At 38.2% G+C, this 18,597-nt stretch overlaps 1 protein-coding gene across 1 annotated transcript in view; it reads left to right on the forward strand.

Moving 5' to 3' along the window:
- Positions 1-11,141: 11,141 nt before the first annotated feature.
- The window catches only part of LOC127420680 (regulating synaptic membrane exocytosis protein 2-like), a 240,201-nt gene continuing 232,745 nt past the window's right edge, over positions 11,142-18,597 (forward strand). The window contains exons 1-2 of the mRNA XM_051663141.1: positions 11,142-11,300; positions 11,728-11,897. Of these exons, the coding sequence (XP_051519101.1) occupies positions 11,743-11,897 (155 nt within the window). The 5' untranslated portion in view covers positions 11,142-11,300; positions 11,728-11,742. The remainder of the gene's footprint in view (positions 11,301-11,727; positions 11,898-18,597) is intronic.

Here is an 18,597-nt window from a genome sequence, read left to right on the forward strand (position 1 = left end):
CAGAATTTGTATTATTATTAATGGAAATTCTGTCATCATTCAACATCATGTTGTTCCAAACCCATATGACTTTCTTTCTTCCATGCAACACAATAAGGAGATTTTTGACAAAATGTTTGTCTGAGTCACTATTATGTTTTTTTTTCCTCCATATTTTGAAAGTGAATGGTGACTGAGACTGTCAGTCTGTAACATTCTGTCTAACATCTTTTGTGTTCTACAGAATACAGAAGGTCACACGGGTTTGGAACAACATGAGGGTTGGGAAATGATGACAGAATATATGAATATATGTCTGAGCTATCACTTTAAAGGGATAGTTCACCCAAAAATGAAAATTCTCTCATCATTTACTCACCCTCATGCCATCCCAGATATGTATGACTTTTTTTCTTCAGGAGAACACAAATGAAGATTTTTAGGAGAATATTTCAGCTCTGTAGGTCCATACAATGCAAGTGAATGGGTACCCAAATTTTGATGCTCCAAAAAGCACATAAAGGCAGCATAAAAGTAATCCATAAGACTCCAGTAGTTAAATCCATATCTTCAGAAGTGATATTATATGTGTGGGTAAGAAACAGATCAATATTTGTCATTTTTTGCTAGACATTTTTCTCTCTGCCCAGCAGGGGGCGATATGCATAGAAGAATGAGAATCACCAAAAAACACAAGATGAAGAATGTGAAGGTGACCTGTTTCTCATCCACACCTATCACATCGCTTCTGTTTCTCATCCACACCTATCACATTGCTTCTGAAGATACTGATTTAACCACTGGTGTCTTACGGATTACTTTTATGCTGACTTATGTGATTTTGTTTAGCTTTAAAATGTTGGCACCAATTCACTTGCATTTTATGGACCAAAAGAGCTGATAAATTCTTCTTAAAATCTTCATTTGTGTTCAGCAGATGAAAGAAAGTCATACACATCTGTGATGGCATGAGGGTGAGTAATTAATGAGAGATTTTCATTTTTGGGTGAATTATCCCTTTATGGGCTCTTGTCAGACCTGGATGAATTTTTCAATAAGAAGAGAGGTTTGGAAACCCTAATTGTTACAGAGAAAATGTGAAAATGTCCCAAAAGGACATTACATATAATGCTGAAATATAAACCAAAGAAAGATCATGCTTTATTAATGCTACTTTAGCTATTTCATAGCTTTTAAAGTCCTTCAGTGTAGTTACAGTTTTCAGTGTCGAAAGATTTTGATCATTAGTTCTGTACAGCAGTACTGCCGCTTTCTAAATGCAGAGTACGCAGCCTGCATAGGGCACCAACCCCAGAAGCGAACACTTGCTTTGTCTGAAACCGCCCGCTATCCACTATATAGTGCACTATTTCGGGTGTCCGCCATTTTGTAGGAGTGTCTGAATTCTGAGTGAGCCACACGTTCCTTATATTTGTTCACTCATTCTTACAATGCACTCTAATTTCGAGTGTACATTTGATGTACACTCGACAAAGGTTAATTGCCCATAATCCAGCGTGGGGAAGATTTACGAGCTGGGAGTTTTTTTTTTTTAATTTAAATTTTTGATTGATTCACATATACACCACAAAGAAAAACCCAACACATATACAATGAATCAACATTTCACATTCAAACCGCACTAATATCCCTCCCCATTCACCAACCCCACCCTGACCCCCAACAAACACCCCTGTTGTCCCACATAATAACACACACACACAACCAAAAAAACAAAACAAAAAAGAAAATATAATAAACATATATAATAAATATACTACATTCTCCACATCCCCTCCCCGAGAGTCCCCCCAAAAAGCGAAATAATTGCCCCATTTTTTAACAAATAAGTCCCAAAACCCCAACCTTCTACTTACCACTTCCTCGAAAGCAGCCACCCTCCCCATTTCCACACACCACTACGAAAAAGAGGGCTCTCCATCCGAGTTCCGTCCCCTTAAAATGATTTGCCTGCCGTTCATGAGACCGGTCAGAACCCAGTTTTTTATGATTATCCCCCATATTTATGACCGCCCCATCACCCAAAATACATAGTCTGGGACAAAGTAAAATTTGAGTTCTCAAAACGTCACAAATACAACACTGAACTTTCAACCAAAATTCTTGAATCTTAGCACACCACCAAAAAACATGGATTGTGTCTCCATCTTCTGATTGGCATTGCCAGCTGGTGGGTGTGTCTTTAAGACCAAGCCTATACAATCTAGAGGGGGTCCAATAGAATCTATATAAAATCTTAAATTGCATAAGGCGAACCCTTGCATCTCTAGATGTAGACTCTTTTTTAGAATCCTAGCCCACACTTCCTCCAAAGTTTATATCATTCTCCCATAATCTCTTGATAGAAGTTAAAACTCCGTCCCCCAGATTTGAATAACAGAGAGTAATACACTGATGCCTCATGGCCTTTTCCAAAAGCAGTAATCACCACTCCCAGAGTATCTGCCGCTTTAGGGGGGTGGGAGCTACTCCCAGAAATATTACAGAGCAGGTGGCGCAGCTGTAAATACCTATAGAACTGAGATCTGGGGATCTCAAAGTGTTGAACCAAATTTTCAAAAGATCTCAACACTCCACTCTCATATACGTCACCAAGTGTAGTAACCCCCCTCACAATCGGCCTATGTAACTTACTCAAATGTAATCTGGGACGTTTACTATTCCAAATGAAGGACTTCGCTATACTATCAAATTGCTTGAAATAAGAGAGGGGGACATCTACAGGGAGAGATTGTAACAAGTAGTTACATTTTGGAATACAATTCATTTTAATAACATTATCCTTCCCAGTCATAGATAAATGTAATGAAGCCCACCTGCCCACATCGCTCGAAAACCTTTTAATTAAGGGGTCAAAATGAACTCTAACTAAATCGGACAAATTTGCTGGGAATAAAATGCCCAAACACTTAATGCCCTGTTTGGGCCACTGGAAGGCACCCAGCTGGAAAGCCGTTACTGGGCAGTACGCTGTCAGAGCCAAAGCTTTGGATTTAGACCAATTGACTTTGTATCCTGAGAATTTACAAAAGGAATTAATAATTCTGTGGAGGCAAGGCATAGATCTAGTAGGGTCAGAGACAAGTAACAAAATATAATCTGTGTAAAGCAAAAGCTTATGTGCCATACCTCCCGCCATCACCCCTGGAAAATCATCTTCCCTTCTTATCGCAGTTGCTAATGTTTCCAGGGCAAGACAGAACAATAATGGGGAAAGAGGGCAACCCTGCCGAGTGCCCCTATCCAGAGTAAAATAATCTGACATTAATCCATTCGTTTGTACTGCCGCTACCGGGTTTCTATGAAGTAACTTAATCCAACCAATACAAATTTTCCTGAACCTGTATATTCCCAAAATTTTAAAAAGATGATCCCATTCTACCAAATCAAATGCCTTTTCAGTGTCAAGTGAGATGGCAGTGAGCGGAGTCTGATCATTCGCCACTGACCACATGATATTGATGAAACGCCTAATATTATCAGAAAAGCTCCGATCCCGAATAAACCCCACCTGATCTATATGTATAAGAGATGTCATACCTTTACTTAATCGGTTAGCCAGAATTTTTGACAATATTTTTACATCTAGTTGGATCAGGGAGATTGGACGGTAACTTTTACACTTGCTTGGATCTTTGTCCTTTTTAAGAATCAGACTGATCTGGGCTTGTGTCGTGGTTGGAGGAAGTTTTCCCTTCTTTAATGATTCAGTATAAACTTCTAACAAAAGTGGGGCCAGTTCTGTAGCATAGGATCTAAAAAATTCTGCGGCAAAACCATCTGGCCCCGGAGACTTGCCAGTAGGTAGGGATTTCATTACATCGTTAAGCTCCTCCAAGGTTATCTCAGAATCAAGAGAGTTTTTTTGCTTAGTCGTCAGTTTAGGAAGATCTAATGGTTCCACAAAGTTTCTAATATCTTCATCAGTAGATGAAGATGTGGAACTATAAAGATCAATATACAATTCTTTAAAAGCATTATTAATATCAATGGCCGAGGTAAATATTCACCACCAGCGGATTTCACTGAGGGAATGATAGAAAGAGACTCTCTCTGCTTTATATATCTAGCCAAAAGCTTCCCTGCTTTGTCACCCGACTCAAAGTATGACTGTCTTGCCCTGAATAACCAAAACTCCACTTTCCGCGACAGAATAGTATTATATCTATATTTCAATCGGGTCAATTCTCTGAGGCCATCAGCTGACATACGGCGCTTCAGCTCTGCCTCTGCACTTTTAATATTTCCTTCCAACTCCACAAGTTCTCGTGCATTGGATTTTTTGATGAATGAGGCATACTGTATGATCCGGCCCCTAAGAACCTCTTTAAGTGCCTCCCAAGCCACGCTCACAGAGGATACTGAGGACCAGTTGGTCTCCATATAAACATTGATTTCAGTCTTTAACATTTTAATCAGGATTTTGTAAAAGGGATACATTAAGGCGCCAACTCTATGATTTCTTTTTCTCTATATGTGGCATCACCTCTAAACTCACCAGGGCATGATCCAAGACTAAAATGTTTCCAACTGAGCAATCAACAACAGATGAAATGGATTTGGATATCAAAAAAAAATCTATTCTAGAATAAATCTTATGGACTGATGAAAAAAATGTATAGTCCCTACCGGATGGGTTCAAAGGTCTCCAAATATCCGAAAGACCAAGATTTTTACACATCCTGTGAAGCGTCAATGTTGTTCTAGGGGGTTTACACACTTTAGCTTCACTATGATCAAGGACTGAATCCATCAAAAGATTAAAGTCTCCTCCCAATATTATATCATGAGGGGTGCCAGCGGTTTGCAGCATCCCTTCAAGATCTATAAAAAAGCCCTGATCATCAACGTTGGGTGCATAAATATTAGCCAAAATCAGACTTTGCCCTTGAATTTCAGCTAAAACAATAATTACTCTTCCTAATTTATCTTTAATCTGTTTGAGAAATTTGAATTGTAAATGTTTATTAATCAATATAATGACTCCCCTGCTCTTACTTGAGCCAACACTAAAGAAAACATGTCCACCCCATATCTTCCCAGATTTTTCAGCTTCCTGCGGGGAGAGATGTGTTTCTTGAAGAACACTATTCTTACGTTTAAGAAAAGTAATAACCTTCCTTCTTTTTATGGGGTGCCCCAACCCATTCACATTCCATGTGGAGAGAGACAACTTATTCATATTAACTTTTGACATTTTGATATAATAAAAATAAAAAATTGTGTGTGAAAAACAAAATTATGAAGACCACATTCCCCATTAGTGAAACAATCAACCCCCGAACATCCCCCAAACAAAACAAACAGAAAAAAGAAAAACGTGCGCACTAACCCCGCGCACAACAGCGCCAACCGGCGACAATCCCTTTAAACTCAAAAGGTCCATGAACGCACACGAGTCCCCACGACAACTTTGCCACATTGATGGGGTCTGTCTCTCTCCATCGATCTCTGAGCTGGGACTCTGTGAGCTTCCTCGATTTCCAGCTTATGGCCTGTTATGTCGAGCAGACTCGGGAAGAGCTCTTCTAGGAATTTCACCGTATCTCGACCTTCTTCATGGTCAGGAATTCCAACAGTTCGGATGTTGTTTAGTTGATTATGATTCCCCAAATCCTCCAGTTTTTCCCAAACGCATTCCAAATCCACCTTGGTCACTAGCGGATTAGCAGCTAATTCTCTCTCTGATGACTCCAGATAATCGATCCTTCTCTTAAAGTCCGACAATACTGTAGCCAACTCAGTGAATTTCATCTCCATGGAAGTAATCGATCAACATATTACAGCAAGATCCTCCAAATCTGCAATGACTTTTGTCAGCATTGCCGACACATTCATCAATTCACACTGGATTTCTTTCAGATCACCATCTGAATTGAGTCAGGGGCTTTCGGTCTGTTGCCACCGTTCACACGTCTGCTCCTCGCATGGCGTCACGTGACTCCTTAAATTACTTTTTGACAAATCATTACTTGATTAAAATAACATAATAACATATAGAGAGACAAAACATACAGATACATTTTAAGATGTACTCATTATTTATATTTATACAGAATTTTGCCATTAAGATGAAGAATTTGTTATTTACTAAATAATTCACTGAGGTGATATTATTTTAACTCAGGAGACTGCACACAGTAGAAATGATAATTCTGTGGATGATTTAAAAATTCGGTTATAACATGTAGGTTATGATAATTTGGTCGGATGAGGGCGCTATGCACCCAGAAACGCTACCCAGCGTGCATTGGAGTTTAAAGATACTAATATATAACAAATAAATACAATAATGTACATTTGATAAAATGTGTCTACTCTTTATTAGGGCTGTCAATCGATTACAATTTTTAATCGAATTAATTACATGGTATGCCGATTAATTAATCGATTTTAATCACAATTGATCGCATATATAATTATTTGTTTAGAAAGCCCCTCAAATAACAATAATTCAATAAATTATGATTAAATACTTATAAATAGTTATATTTAAATCATTATAAATAAAATATATATTATAAAAAATATTGATGTAGATAATTAAAATACATTACATCATTGTGGCACATGAGTAAAGCATTAAAAAAGACGGTTACAATAAGGTTCCATTTGTTAACATTAGTTAATAACATTAGTTAACATGAACTAACAATGCGCAATACTTTTACAACTTTTATTAATCTTAGTTAATTTTAATTTCAACATATACTAATTCATTTCTCAAATCAAAAATTGTGTTTGTTAACATTAATAAATGCATTATGAACTAACATGAACTTACAATCAACAATAGTATTTGTATTAACTAATATTAACCAAGATTAATAAATGCTGTAAAAAATATATTGTTAATTGTTTGTTCATGATACCTAATGCATTTACTAATATTAACAAATAGAATCTTATTGTACAGTGTTACCAAGAAGACAATTCAAAAAGTGGCTTTAGTATGCAATATATGTTTATTTCCATATTATTTAGCTTATGTAATTGGCATTGAATTCGTCAATCAGTCCGAGATATATTTATTATGAGGGCTTTTCTAAGGATGTGTCATTGCACACAAAAACATTCTGTTTTTAGGTCGCTGTGTCAAGTTAAACATAGTTTGAAACTTGGAAAAACACGTCTTGAGATCCCTGCATTTGTATATACAGTCAGATGTAATGATATGTTCACTACCGTTCAAAAGTTTGGGGTCACTTGCCTGAAAAGTTTCTAATGATCTTAAAAACCTTTTGATCTGAAGGCGTATGCTTAAATGTTTGAAATTAGTTTTGTAGACAAAAATATAATTGTGCCACCATATCAATTTATTTAATTACAAAACTAACGTTTTATTTAAAAAAAAAATGTTGAAATGGATGACTTGGACCAAATAATTTAGAAAAGCAGCCAATAAGTGCCCAACATAGATAGGAACTCCTTCAATACTGTTTAAAAAGCATCCCAGGGTGATACCTCAAGAAGTTGGTTGAGAAAATGTCAAGAGTACATGTCTGCAAATTCTAGGCAAAGGGTGACTACTTTGAAGATGCTAAAATATAGTTTAATAATAGTTTTGATTTATTTTGGATTTTTTTAGTCACAACATAATTCCCATAGTTCCATTTATGTTATTCCATAGTTTTGATGACTTTACTATTATTCTAAAATGTGAAAAAAAAAAGAAAAAAAGAAAAAAAAAATGAGTAAGTGACCCTAAACTTTTGAATGGTAGTGTATGTTTTAAAGCATGCCTATACAGCAAGATTTGTCTAGATGTTATTGTCAGTGATTATACCTGGTGCTTGGGGGAATAAAATGAATCATCTTTACCCAAGAATTTCACACACTATTGCACTTGTGTTTATGGTTGTGTGACAATAAAAGTGATTTGATTTGAAGTTGGCCTACTGTATGTCTTTTAGGTCACCTTTTCACTTTCCTCTCTACTTCTTTCAGTATCATTTCATTAGGTGGAAATGTCCACTTTTTTACTTTTTTAATTGTTTATTTATTAATGTAACCGAATCAATGTTTAGATGCCAGTTCCCTCTATGGAAAAAAATGATACCATTTTACCATACCTTACAATGCCCAAGATTAAAGGGCACAAGGCAGGCCACCAAACAGCTAGAACTGACAGTGTCATATACTAATGAAATAGCTATTTTGACTCATTTGATTTAGATACTATTGTGATAAGAAAAGCAATCTGACCTTTTGTACAAAGGAGGTAACATGGTCAATATCATATTTGCTTATATTAGATTAGTGACCAAGACATTTTAAATCTTCAATATTTTCTTTAATTAGTGCAGAATCTTAAATATTTCTTCATTTTATGTCAGAACATTTTCTAAAACTTTTTGTTTATTTTCACATTTAAATGCAAAAAGCCTTGATTTTCAATGTAGCCTTAGACTTTTGGACCCCACAATATATAGTTATGAGCTGTGTTTCCCAAAAGCATCATAAGCCTAAGCAGATCGTAGAAATCATTGGCACAAATGGTCTCTACGATCAACTTAAACTTGCAATGCTTTTGGGAAATGCAGCCATAACCTGTTATTCATAGAGGCATTTGGGCTATTTCTGGTTTTACACCTTGTGAAAGAAACCTGTTCTTCCAATTACAAATGATTTTATATCATGAATGTTGGATGACATGCTTCTTAGGAAAGTCCATCGCAAACCCTTTTGACATTTAATCATGTGCAAGATCTGTCATATATCAACAATTACATTTTCACCAGTTAAAATGCTGATTCTTGATATCAGGAATGAATTATATTTGCACTAGTAAAAACATTAAATCTTGATATTAAAATGACATCATTACTCATGGAAATACCCGTTCTTGATATCCAAATTGGAATTTTAACTATTGAAGAACATACTTAATGATATCTTTAACTGCCTTTCAGAATTTGACAATGATCTGTCCTTCACTCACCCCTGTTCAAAACACAATTACAGATATCTATAATGAATTTCTTGCTCATTGAAATTCCAGTTTCACAAATCAGCTATGTACTTCTTGATAGTAAAAATCTCTTAATAGTAATAAAGGGCCAAATTCCCCCCATTGGTCCTTATGGCCTCCTTATAATCCCCATTCATAAATTGGCTCTATCACTGTACTGTCTCCTCTCCACCAATAGTGTACTGGCACACTATGACTGCTATCGCATCATTCATGTGGATGCTGCACACTGGTGGTGGTTGAGGAGAACTCCCTGTTCACTATGTAAGTGTAGTGTCAGAAAAGCACTATATAAATGTAACATTCATTCATTCGTGAAAACCTTATTTTCAGATATTAAAATAAGCAATTTTTTTCTGTTAAGAAGTATATGGAAGGCCAAAATATATTTAATTGTTCCCATTGTAACTCATCATAATTGCAGTTTTACTGGTAAGAATTGCAGTTACAGAAAACTACAATTTAATTTTTACTAGAAAGAATTCCAGTTAGAGAGCTCTCTAATTTAATTTTCAATTACAGAGCTCTACAATTGCATTATTACTGATAAGAATTCCAATTAAAGAGCTTTTAATTACATTATTCCAAGTATTTCAATTAAAGAGCTCTCAAACTGAATTTTTAATAGTACCAAATTCCAATTATAGAGATCTACAATTGAATTTTTACAAGAATTTTAATTAGAGAGCTCTACAATTGAATTCCTACTAGTAAGAATTCTAATTAGAGAGCTCTATAATTACATTTTTACTAGTAAGCATTTCAATTACAGAAATCTCAAACAGAATTTTTAATAGTAAAAAATTCAAATTACAGAGTTCTACAATTGAATATTTATTTGTTATTGACTTCCATTCATTTTAATTACAGAGATCTACAATTTAATTTTTACCAGTATTCCCAAGGAAACGCTGATTCCACGTGCCAGCAGCACCTGAAACACATGAGGGAGAAAAGTCAACACAATTAGACCAGAACAAACAGAACATGGAGCATGAGTGTCCGGAACCCGACACAGACTGAAACCGAACCATAGGAAGTCAGGATGCAGACACCATGCTCTGGACATGAAATAAGACCGACAGAAGAGTGCACAGCGGTAACTCAAAACTGGACCTGTGCGATCAACACAAAGACAGGACACAAAACACAAGACATGGGATGATGATGTCACGGTCCTGTCAGACAAAATCCCAACCTGACAGAGTGACAGGACCGTGACATTACTAAAGAGCGCACAGTGGTAACTCACACCCAGACCCGTGCGCTCAACACAAAGACAGGACATAAAACACAAGACAGAACATGGGGCGATGATGTCACGGTCCTGTCAGACAAAACCCCAAACTGACAAGGTGACAGGACCATGACAGCTCTATAACTGAATTTTTACTTGTAAGAATTTTAATTAGATAGCTCTACAGTTGATTTTTTACCAGGAAGAATTTTAATTAGAGTGCTCTACAATTGAATCCCTACTAGTAAGAATTCTAATAAGAGAGCTCTGTAATTGATTTTTTACTAGTAAAGATTCCAATTAGAGAGATCTACAGCTGAATTTTTACTTGTAAAACATTTAAGATATATTTAATTATAGAGCTCTATAACTGAAACATTTCTAGTACAATTACAAGAAGTAATGCTGGATGCATTAAAAGCTAAATCGGCTTGCCATAGTAGTACGTAGGAATTTCAACTAGTAAGAAATCAATTATAGATATCCATAATTGTGTTTTGAACAAGAGCAATTCAGTTGTTGTGTAATTGTTGAATGCATGAAGTGAACTTCAGCACTATTAACAGTGTATTTATTGATTTAAAAAATGAACGTTTTTGGTAAGAAGTACATAGCTGATATGTGTAGCCTATTTGGTTTGTACAGTTCTGCTACTGAAAATGCAGAAGATTTTGCTAGTTCTGTTTGGCGTCAGTTTGGGCATGTAAACATAAAACTATCATCCGTGGGCAATTAAATAACTAGTATCACGGTATCACATCATAGCTCAAACTCCTCTCGCGCCTCCCGTCAATGAATGTGTCCTGCGCGCGCACTTCAGATAGCCCCCGCCCGCGCGTGCGACCGGAGCATCTGATCTTTGTCCTACGTCAGACCGTCGCTCCGCCTCGCTCGCTCTCCAATCTGACCGTTTCCGCTACTGCATCCATTTTTGTGCATTCAGGAAATCTGTTGGAGTTAACAGCAGCCGGGAGGGTATCAAAGGGAAGGTGGCGGAAGCGAGGACGCCGACAACCGCAAAACAAGGGACCGCGGGCCGTAAGAGCAGCAGCCATGGGTTAGACTGCATTCACCATGACTGCGAAATAAAAGGCAAGCACTCGTTTTCTCTCTTCACACATTCGAGCAGATGGCTAATGACAGGCATGGTTGGGATGCCCTTAGATTCAGGAACACTGAGGCGTTTCTCACACCTTATCACTGGGGTTGTTTTTCCACGCCAATGTGACAAGCTGTATGCTGTACCGTACTACAGACATTTACCTGTGCTGTCATGGGGTTATATCGATTATTCTTAATGTTGATATACTAAATGTGGCTCATACTGCCATATTTACCATGCAAATACACTGTATGGATACTTATCCTATTTAGCCTACACAGTAAATGCATGGCATTTGACGTGTGTAGGCTGCACTATGGGACTAAACACTATAAAATGCATGGATTCCGCCCCCCACCGAAGGTTGACACTGATTGTATTTAATGTTGATTCACTGCTCATTTTGGGTCCTTTCAGCACCCGCACCTGAAAATGTCTGCCCGGGGTGGCCCGGCCGCATCCCCTGCGGGTCCCGCTCAACCGGACATGCCGGACCTGAGCCACCTCACCGAGGAGGAGAGAAAGATCATTCTCTCGGTCATGGACCGACAAAAGAAAGAGGAGGCGAAAGAGCAGTCCATGCTGAAGTAAGTCCAGCACCCTTTATAGGGAACATGCAGGCTGGAGGGGTCTGTGAAGTCTAGCGCGCGCGCGTGCAGTAAGAGTGAATGGTGAAGCTCGTGGATGATGGCAGCATTTGCCTGTTGTTTTCAGCATGACTGTCTCCTGAAATGTAATATGTCTGTTTACGTGGACTGTTAATATTAGGCTATTGTTGACACAAGCTCGGACAAAGGTTATCCACCATGTCGAAGCGCCTCATAGGGGTTTATCGCTCGTGCGGTGTGTAGCATATTTGTAGTATTTCGCTCTACTATTGTGGTAATATGCAGAGTTGTTATGGTCATCTTGTGTGTATCGCCGTTGGGTTGGGTTAGCTGTGGGCGCCATCTTCGCTAAAAACCCCATCAGCTGCAGTTTATCAGAGATTACTACACGTTTAAACGCGCGTCGAATAGGTCATCCGTTAAACATTAACGCGACACCCAGCAGGACTATGTTTGTGCGGTCCGTTCGCGAGCGAGCGTCGGCATCTGTGTGTTTCAGCACCACGGCGCTGTCCACTCGTGTTCACGGTGCGGATGTGTGTTTTCCCCCTTTAAAAGTGCATGTTTGCGGTATCAACGTTGTGTGTGCTGAAAGAAGGCTGTGGTGTGTGTATGTCTTATTAATTGCAATGGAGCACGAGTTTTGATATGTGACTGCAGTGTCTGCTAAAACTACATGAAAATGTTTTTCACATACTGAAATTTAATACATGGCAATGTACATACATGCGATACATGTTTATATACGGTTTTCACTAATATAAAAAGTCACGTACTTGTGCATACTATATATGCAACATATATTTCAAAATAATAAGAACATAAAAAAAATAAAAATGCTGTTTTCACTTATGCAATATATATATATATATATCTCCAAATATTATTGGAATTTAAATATATGTCAAATATATAACTAAACTAAAATTGTATTTATATGTTCATATATGGTCATGTTGGGTACAACAGGGCTAAAGGCCCTCTGGGGTAGAAGGCACATTTGATTTGATTTTCTCCCAAAACAAAACCTACCACAGGAATTTCCTAAACACCTTTTTGTCACTATACACTGCAAAAGTTTCCTGATCCATGAGATCTTTGCCTGTGGTGTCTAAAGGTTGATTTTGTGGTAGTTTGATGTAATACTTCATATTTTTTAAAATGTTGAAAATTAATGTAGCTAATGAGAATCCCTGAAATGATCACATTTATTTTGAGACAAAATACTTATTTGTCATTTTCAGTTTTGTTCAAGGTGATTAAATCAAAAGTTTTTCAATAACTGTCCAATAAGTGAAAGCAAAGTATTTGGAGTAAACCCCCCGCTGTTGTAAGATTAAACACACTGTTTGTGGGGAATAGATTTGCTCTAAAAAAATGATCAAAGTGAGTTCACATTGACTGATCAAATCACAATGGAGATTCGTTTGTTTATAGAATACTTGAGATGTGATGAAATGCCAAATGTGAAATTCACAGGAAATGCTGCATCATTTTCTGAAGTGGTTATTTTGAATAATGATCTTAATTTGTTACTCAGAAAACCAACTTGCTGTCTCAAAATTATTTGCATTAGTTTACAAATTTAGCACTATAACTATTGCCCCTATATCTAAACTTTATCACTATAACCCAGGTGTGGGGTAAAATGCCCCCTTGCCACCTTTTTTTAAAAACTGAATTTTAATCAAAACAACCTTCTGTTGTTATTTATTTTTAGACAGTTGATGTTGCTCCATCAATATTCAGTAAAAATAAATCTCTCTTTTTTTCGATCTTGATACATTCTGTGACCCGAAAAAAAGCTAATTTTCCTTAAGGTTTGCCTTTAACCCCATTGCACCCTTCTAGATTTCTGTAGGGGTTCTATTATAATTGTTATGCATGCAATTTTTATGACCACATATTAATTAATTAATTACATGGAATATTTTTACTTTAATAACTATTTAAGTGAACAAAAAAAGTAAAAGAATATATACTGTATACAGTAGAAAATCTAAAAAATCTGAGACCACATTGAACATCTAGAATGTTTTAAACCAGGAGATAAACTGAAAGGATTTTGAAAAGTTGCTATCTCTATGTCACTTAAAAAATTTAAGCAAATTTGGGATACTGACCATATTAACTCCTTTGTAGAAAAGATCACATTTACTTGCTTCCATTATACCATTAAATCTTTTAAACCGACCTGTTGCTTTCCATTCATTTTTGCCGCTTGATGCAGTAGTTTGGCTCTGCATTTAGGGAGAGAATAAACATATTATTGACAGAAGTGGCCCAGTTAGCTCTGAGTTCTAAGCCTGGACCCAGCGAATTTCCAATACTGTGCCAGTGTACCCGCTCAGTCTATTTGCAGGCCACTGACCAGCTTCAGTGCGAAAACGTGGGCGTTTCAACTGCAGCACACTTCCGTCAAGTCAACAGACTATTCTGTACAGGAAATAGCCAGATGAATCTGTGATGTTACTAAGTCAAACCACTTTTCTTGTATTTTCATAACTTCTCAAGCTCTTTATAGCCGCTTATTGCAACTTGTGCTCAGTTTTCTCAGGTGTCACACTTAAGGCCAAAGTATACTTCAGTTGTCCATGTTGCTGATCGGAATGCACACAGTATGCGTGATGCAAATTTCATCATCAGCACAGTTTGCACGGACTGTCCGCCAAGGTCCATATTTTCTCGACATGCGGACTGTGCACATCATCGCCGCATGTTTGTATTTGCTTGCAGTCAAAAAGTACACTTTAAAAGGCAAAGCGGTTGACTGGGCATGATCTGATTTTTTTTTTTTTTTTTTAGCACCAAACAGAAGAAAATCATAAGTCCGATCACTTAGAAAGTTCCTTATTGTTAGTGAACTTAATCTCTTTCTATGGCTGTAGTAACACTTGAAATGAACTTGTCTGTCTGACATAGTTTCGTAAGGTCTGAGTCGCTGCAGTCCTCACAATCATTTGGTTAAATGTAAGTCTTTCTCATCTCCACTGTGGATACTGTGGCTTTATTTGAGTTCAGTCAGCAAGCTATTTTTTTCAGGAAGTTCTTTCTTAGAAAATTCAGAGTTTAATGGATTTTTAGCAGAATTTTTTGTAGGTTTTTGTTCTCCCAGGGGCACATTAAAGGTTGTGTCCAGTCTGAATTAATGTGTGTTTCTTTGTTCTTATGCTACTGCAAGTTCAAACCAAGTTTGATTGTATATTAGTTTTGTAGTATTTGAATTTTGGAATTTCTGTGCCATTAATGTCGCTAAACAGAATCGCAATAGTAATGCAGGTCTCTACAATGTGATTTTACTCGTATTTGCGAGTGAAAATTACTGCATGCGAATGTGAAAAAATATTTGGGGGCACTGGTGCGAGTGACACCTGACACCTAAACTTATGAACTGATATAGTACCGTCAGAATAAGAACTCCATAATGCATCTAACTTCATATACAATATATTTTAAAAGTAGGGTACAACGGGGCTAAAGGCACCCCTTAAGGAAATTGTGCTTTTTTCTGGTCACAAAATGTATCAGGTAAAAAAAAAAACTGATTTATTTTTATTGAAAATTGATGGAGCAACATCATTTATGTGAAAAGAAATTATAACGGAAGGTTGTTTTGATTAAAATACTTTTGGAGACTTTTACCCCACGCTTGGGGTAAAAGGCTCCCTCACTTGGGGTAAAAGGCTCCCACACTTGGGGTAAAAGGCTCCCACACTTGGGGTAAAAGGCTATCTCACTTGGGGTAAAAGGCTCCCTCACTTGGGGTAAAAGGCTCCCTCACTTGGGGTAAAAGGCTCCCACACTTGGGGTAAAAGACTCCCTCACTTGGGGTAAAAGGCTCCTACACTTCGGGTAAAAGGCTCCCTCACTTGGGGTAAAAGGCTCCCACACTTGGGGTAAAAGACTCCCTCACTTGGGGTAAAAGGATCCCACACTTGGGGTTAAAGGGTCCCACACTTGGGGTTAAAGGGTCCCACACTTGGGGTAAAAGGCTCCCACACTTGGGGTAAAAGACTCCCACGCTTGGGGTAAAAGTCTCCCTCACTTGGGGTAAAAGGCTCCCACACTTGGGGTTAAAGGGTCCCACACTTGGGGTAAAAGGCTCCCACACTTGGGGTAAAAGACTCCCTCACTTGGGGTAAAAGGCTCCTACACTTCGGGTAAAAGGCTCCCTCACTTGGGGTAAAAGGCTCCCACACTTGGGGTAAAAGACTCCCTCACTTGGGGTAAAAGGATCCCACACTTGGGGTTAAAGGGTCCCACACTTGGGGTTAAAGGGTCCCACACTTGGGGTAAAAGGCTCCCACACTTGGGGTAAAAGACTCCCACGCTTGGGGTAAAAGTCTCCCTCACTTGGGGTAAAAGGCTCCCACACTTGGGGTTAAAGGGTCCCACACTTGGGGTAAAAGGCTCCCACACTTGGGGTAAAAGACTCCCACACTTGGGGTAAAAGTCTCCCTCACTTGGGGTAAAAGGCTCCCACGCTTGTGGTAAAAGTCTATCTCACTTGGGGTAAAAGGCTCCCACACTTGGGGTTAAAGGCTCCCACACTTGGGGTTAAAGGCTCCCACACTTGGAGTAAAAGACTCCCACACTTGGGGTTAAAGGTTCTCACACTTGGGGTAAAAGGCTCCCACACTTGGGGTAAAAGACTCCCACACTTGGGGTAAAAGTCTCCCTCACTTGGGGTGAAAGGCTCCCTCACTTGGGGTAAAAGGCTCCCAAACTTGGGGTAAAAGGCTCCCACACTTGGGGTAAAAGGCTATCTCACTTGGGGTAAAAGGCTCCCACACTTGGGGTAAAAGGCTATCTCACTTGGGGTTAAAGTCTCCCTCACTTGGGGTAAAAGGCTCCCACACTTGGGGAAAAAAGGCTCCCTCACTTGGGGTAAAAGGCTCCCACACTTGGGGTAAAAGACTCCCACACTTGGGGTAAAAGGCTTCCACACTTGGGGTAAAAGACTCCCACACTTGGGGTAAGAGTCTCCCTCACTTGGGGTAAAAGTCTCCCTCACTTGGGGTAAAAGGCTCCCACGCTTGTGGTAAAAGTCTATCTCACTTGGGGTAAAAGGCTCCCACACTTGGGGTTAAAGGCTCCCACACTTGGGGTAAAAGACTCCCACACTTGGGGTAAAAGGCCATCTCACTTGGGGTAAAAGACTCCCACAATTGTGGTAAAAGGCTATCTCACTTGGGGTTAAAGGCTCCCACACTTGGGGTTAAAGGCTCCCACACTTGGAGTAAAAGACTCCCACACTTGGGGTTAAAGGTTCCCACACTTGGAGTAAAAGACTCCCACACTTGGGGTTAAAGGCTCCCACACTTGGAGTAAAAGACTCCCACACTTGGGGTAAAAGGCTCCCAAACTTGGGGTAAAAGTCTATCTCACTTGGGGTAAAAGGCTCCCACACTTGGGGTAAAAGGCTATCTCACTTGGGGTTAAAGTCTCCCTCACTTGGGGTAAAAGGCTCCCACACTTGGGGAAAAAAGGCTCCCTCACTTGGGGTAAAAGGCTCCCACACTTGGGGTAAAAGACTCCCACACTTTGGGTAAAAGGCTCCCACACTTAGGGTAAAAGTCTCCCACACTTAAGAAATGTGTTAATTTCAGGGATTTTTATTAGCTACATACATTTGCAACATTTAAAAAAATAATAAAAATAAGATTGAATTTGCTCAAAATCAACCTTTAGAAATCACATGCAAAGATCTCATGGATCAGGAACATTTCCCAGTGTATAGTGACAAACAGGTGTTTAGGAAATTCCTGTGGTAGTTTTTGATGCTATTTAGTATTTTGGGGAAAATAAAATCAATGGAGCCTTTAGCCCCGTTGTACCCTACTTGTATACTAGTTATTTTTGCATTAAAATAGCTGTTTTCACATGGCTGTTTTCCATCAAATTATGGCAACAGACATTTTCAATAAAGAATGTGAGGTAGTTTAAGTGCACGTTATAGAACATATATTGATAACACCATCATTTTAATGAGAAATAACATTCACAAGCATTAATGTATTAGCCTATACAATGCTTAAGATATTTAAAACTTAAACTACATCCAAATAGTTTTGAATGTCATAAAAGTTTGATTTGAAATATTATCGTACATATTTGAATGTTCATGAACATCTAATCTGTTAAGAGTTACATGGACCTAATGTTTGTTAATGGCAAATTTTTTTAACCTGGTCTCACAGAATCACGTTACTATAACTACATTTTTGAAAAATTATTTTTACGTTGTACGTATTGCTGCAGTTTCCTGTTGAAATGAACACAAATCTCTCACACAAATTACATGTCAAATGGCAGATTATCAGTTAACAAACACTTACTTTTCAGCCTGTTCCTCACGCAATGCTGTCTTATGACATCTAAAGACTTTTACTATAGCGAATTACTTTTAAGGCAGTATATTGTAACGTCTGCATTACATAACCAGCAACATTTACAAGCTTGCGATCAAATTGCGTGGTAGCTCAACTGATAGTGTTGCACTTGTGATGCAAAGAACCAGAGCATGAGTGCTCAAGAACACACAAGTCGACACATGAGCCGAAAGTGTCTTAGTGTGTATAGTTATCTTATAAAATACCAGTGTTTGCATTAAATATAATTAAACCAGGATCATTTCACAGGAACGCTGCTTTTTCACCATGCCAATGTTTCTGTTATC

Source organism: Myxocyprinus asiaticus, chromosome 30, assembly GCF_019703515.2.
Source record: "Myxocyprinus asiaticus isolate MX2 ecotype Aquarium Trade chromosome 30, UBuf_Myxa_2, whole genome shotgun sequence".
NCBI lineage: Eukaryota > Metazoa > Chordata > Actinopteri > Cypriniformes > Catostomidae > Myxocyprinus > Myxocyprinus asiaticus.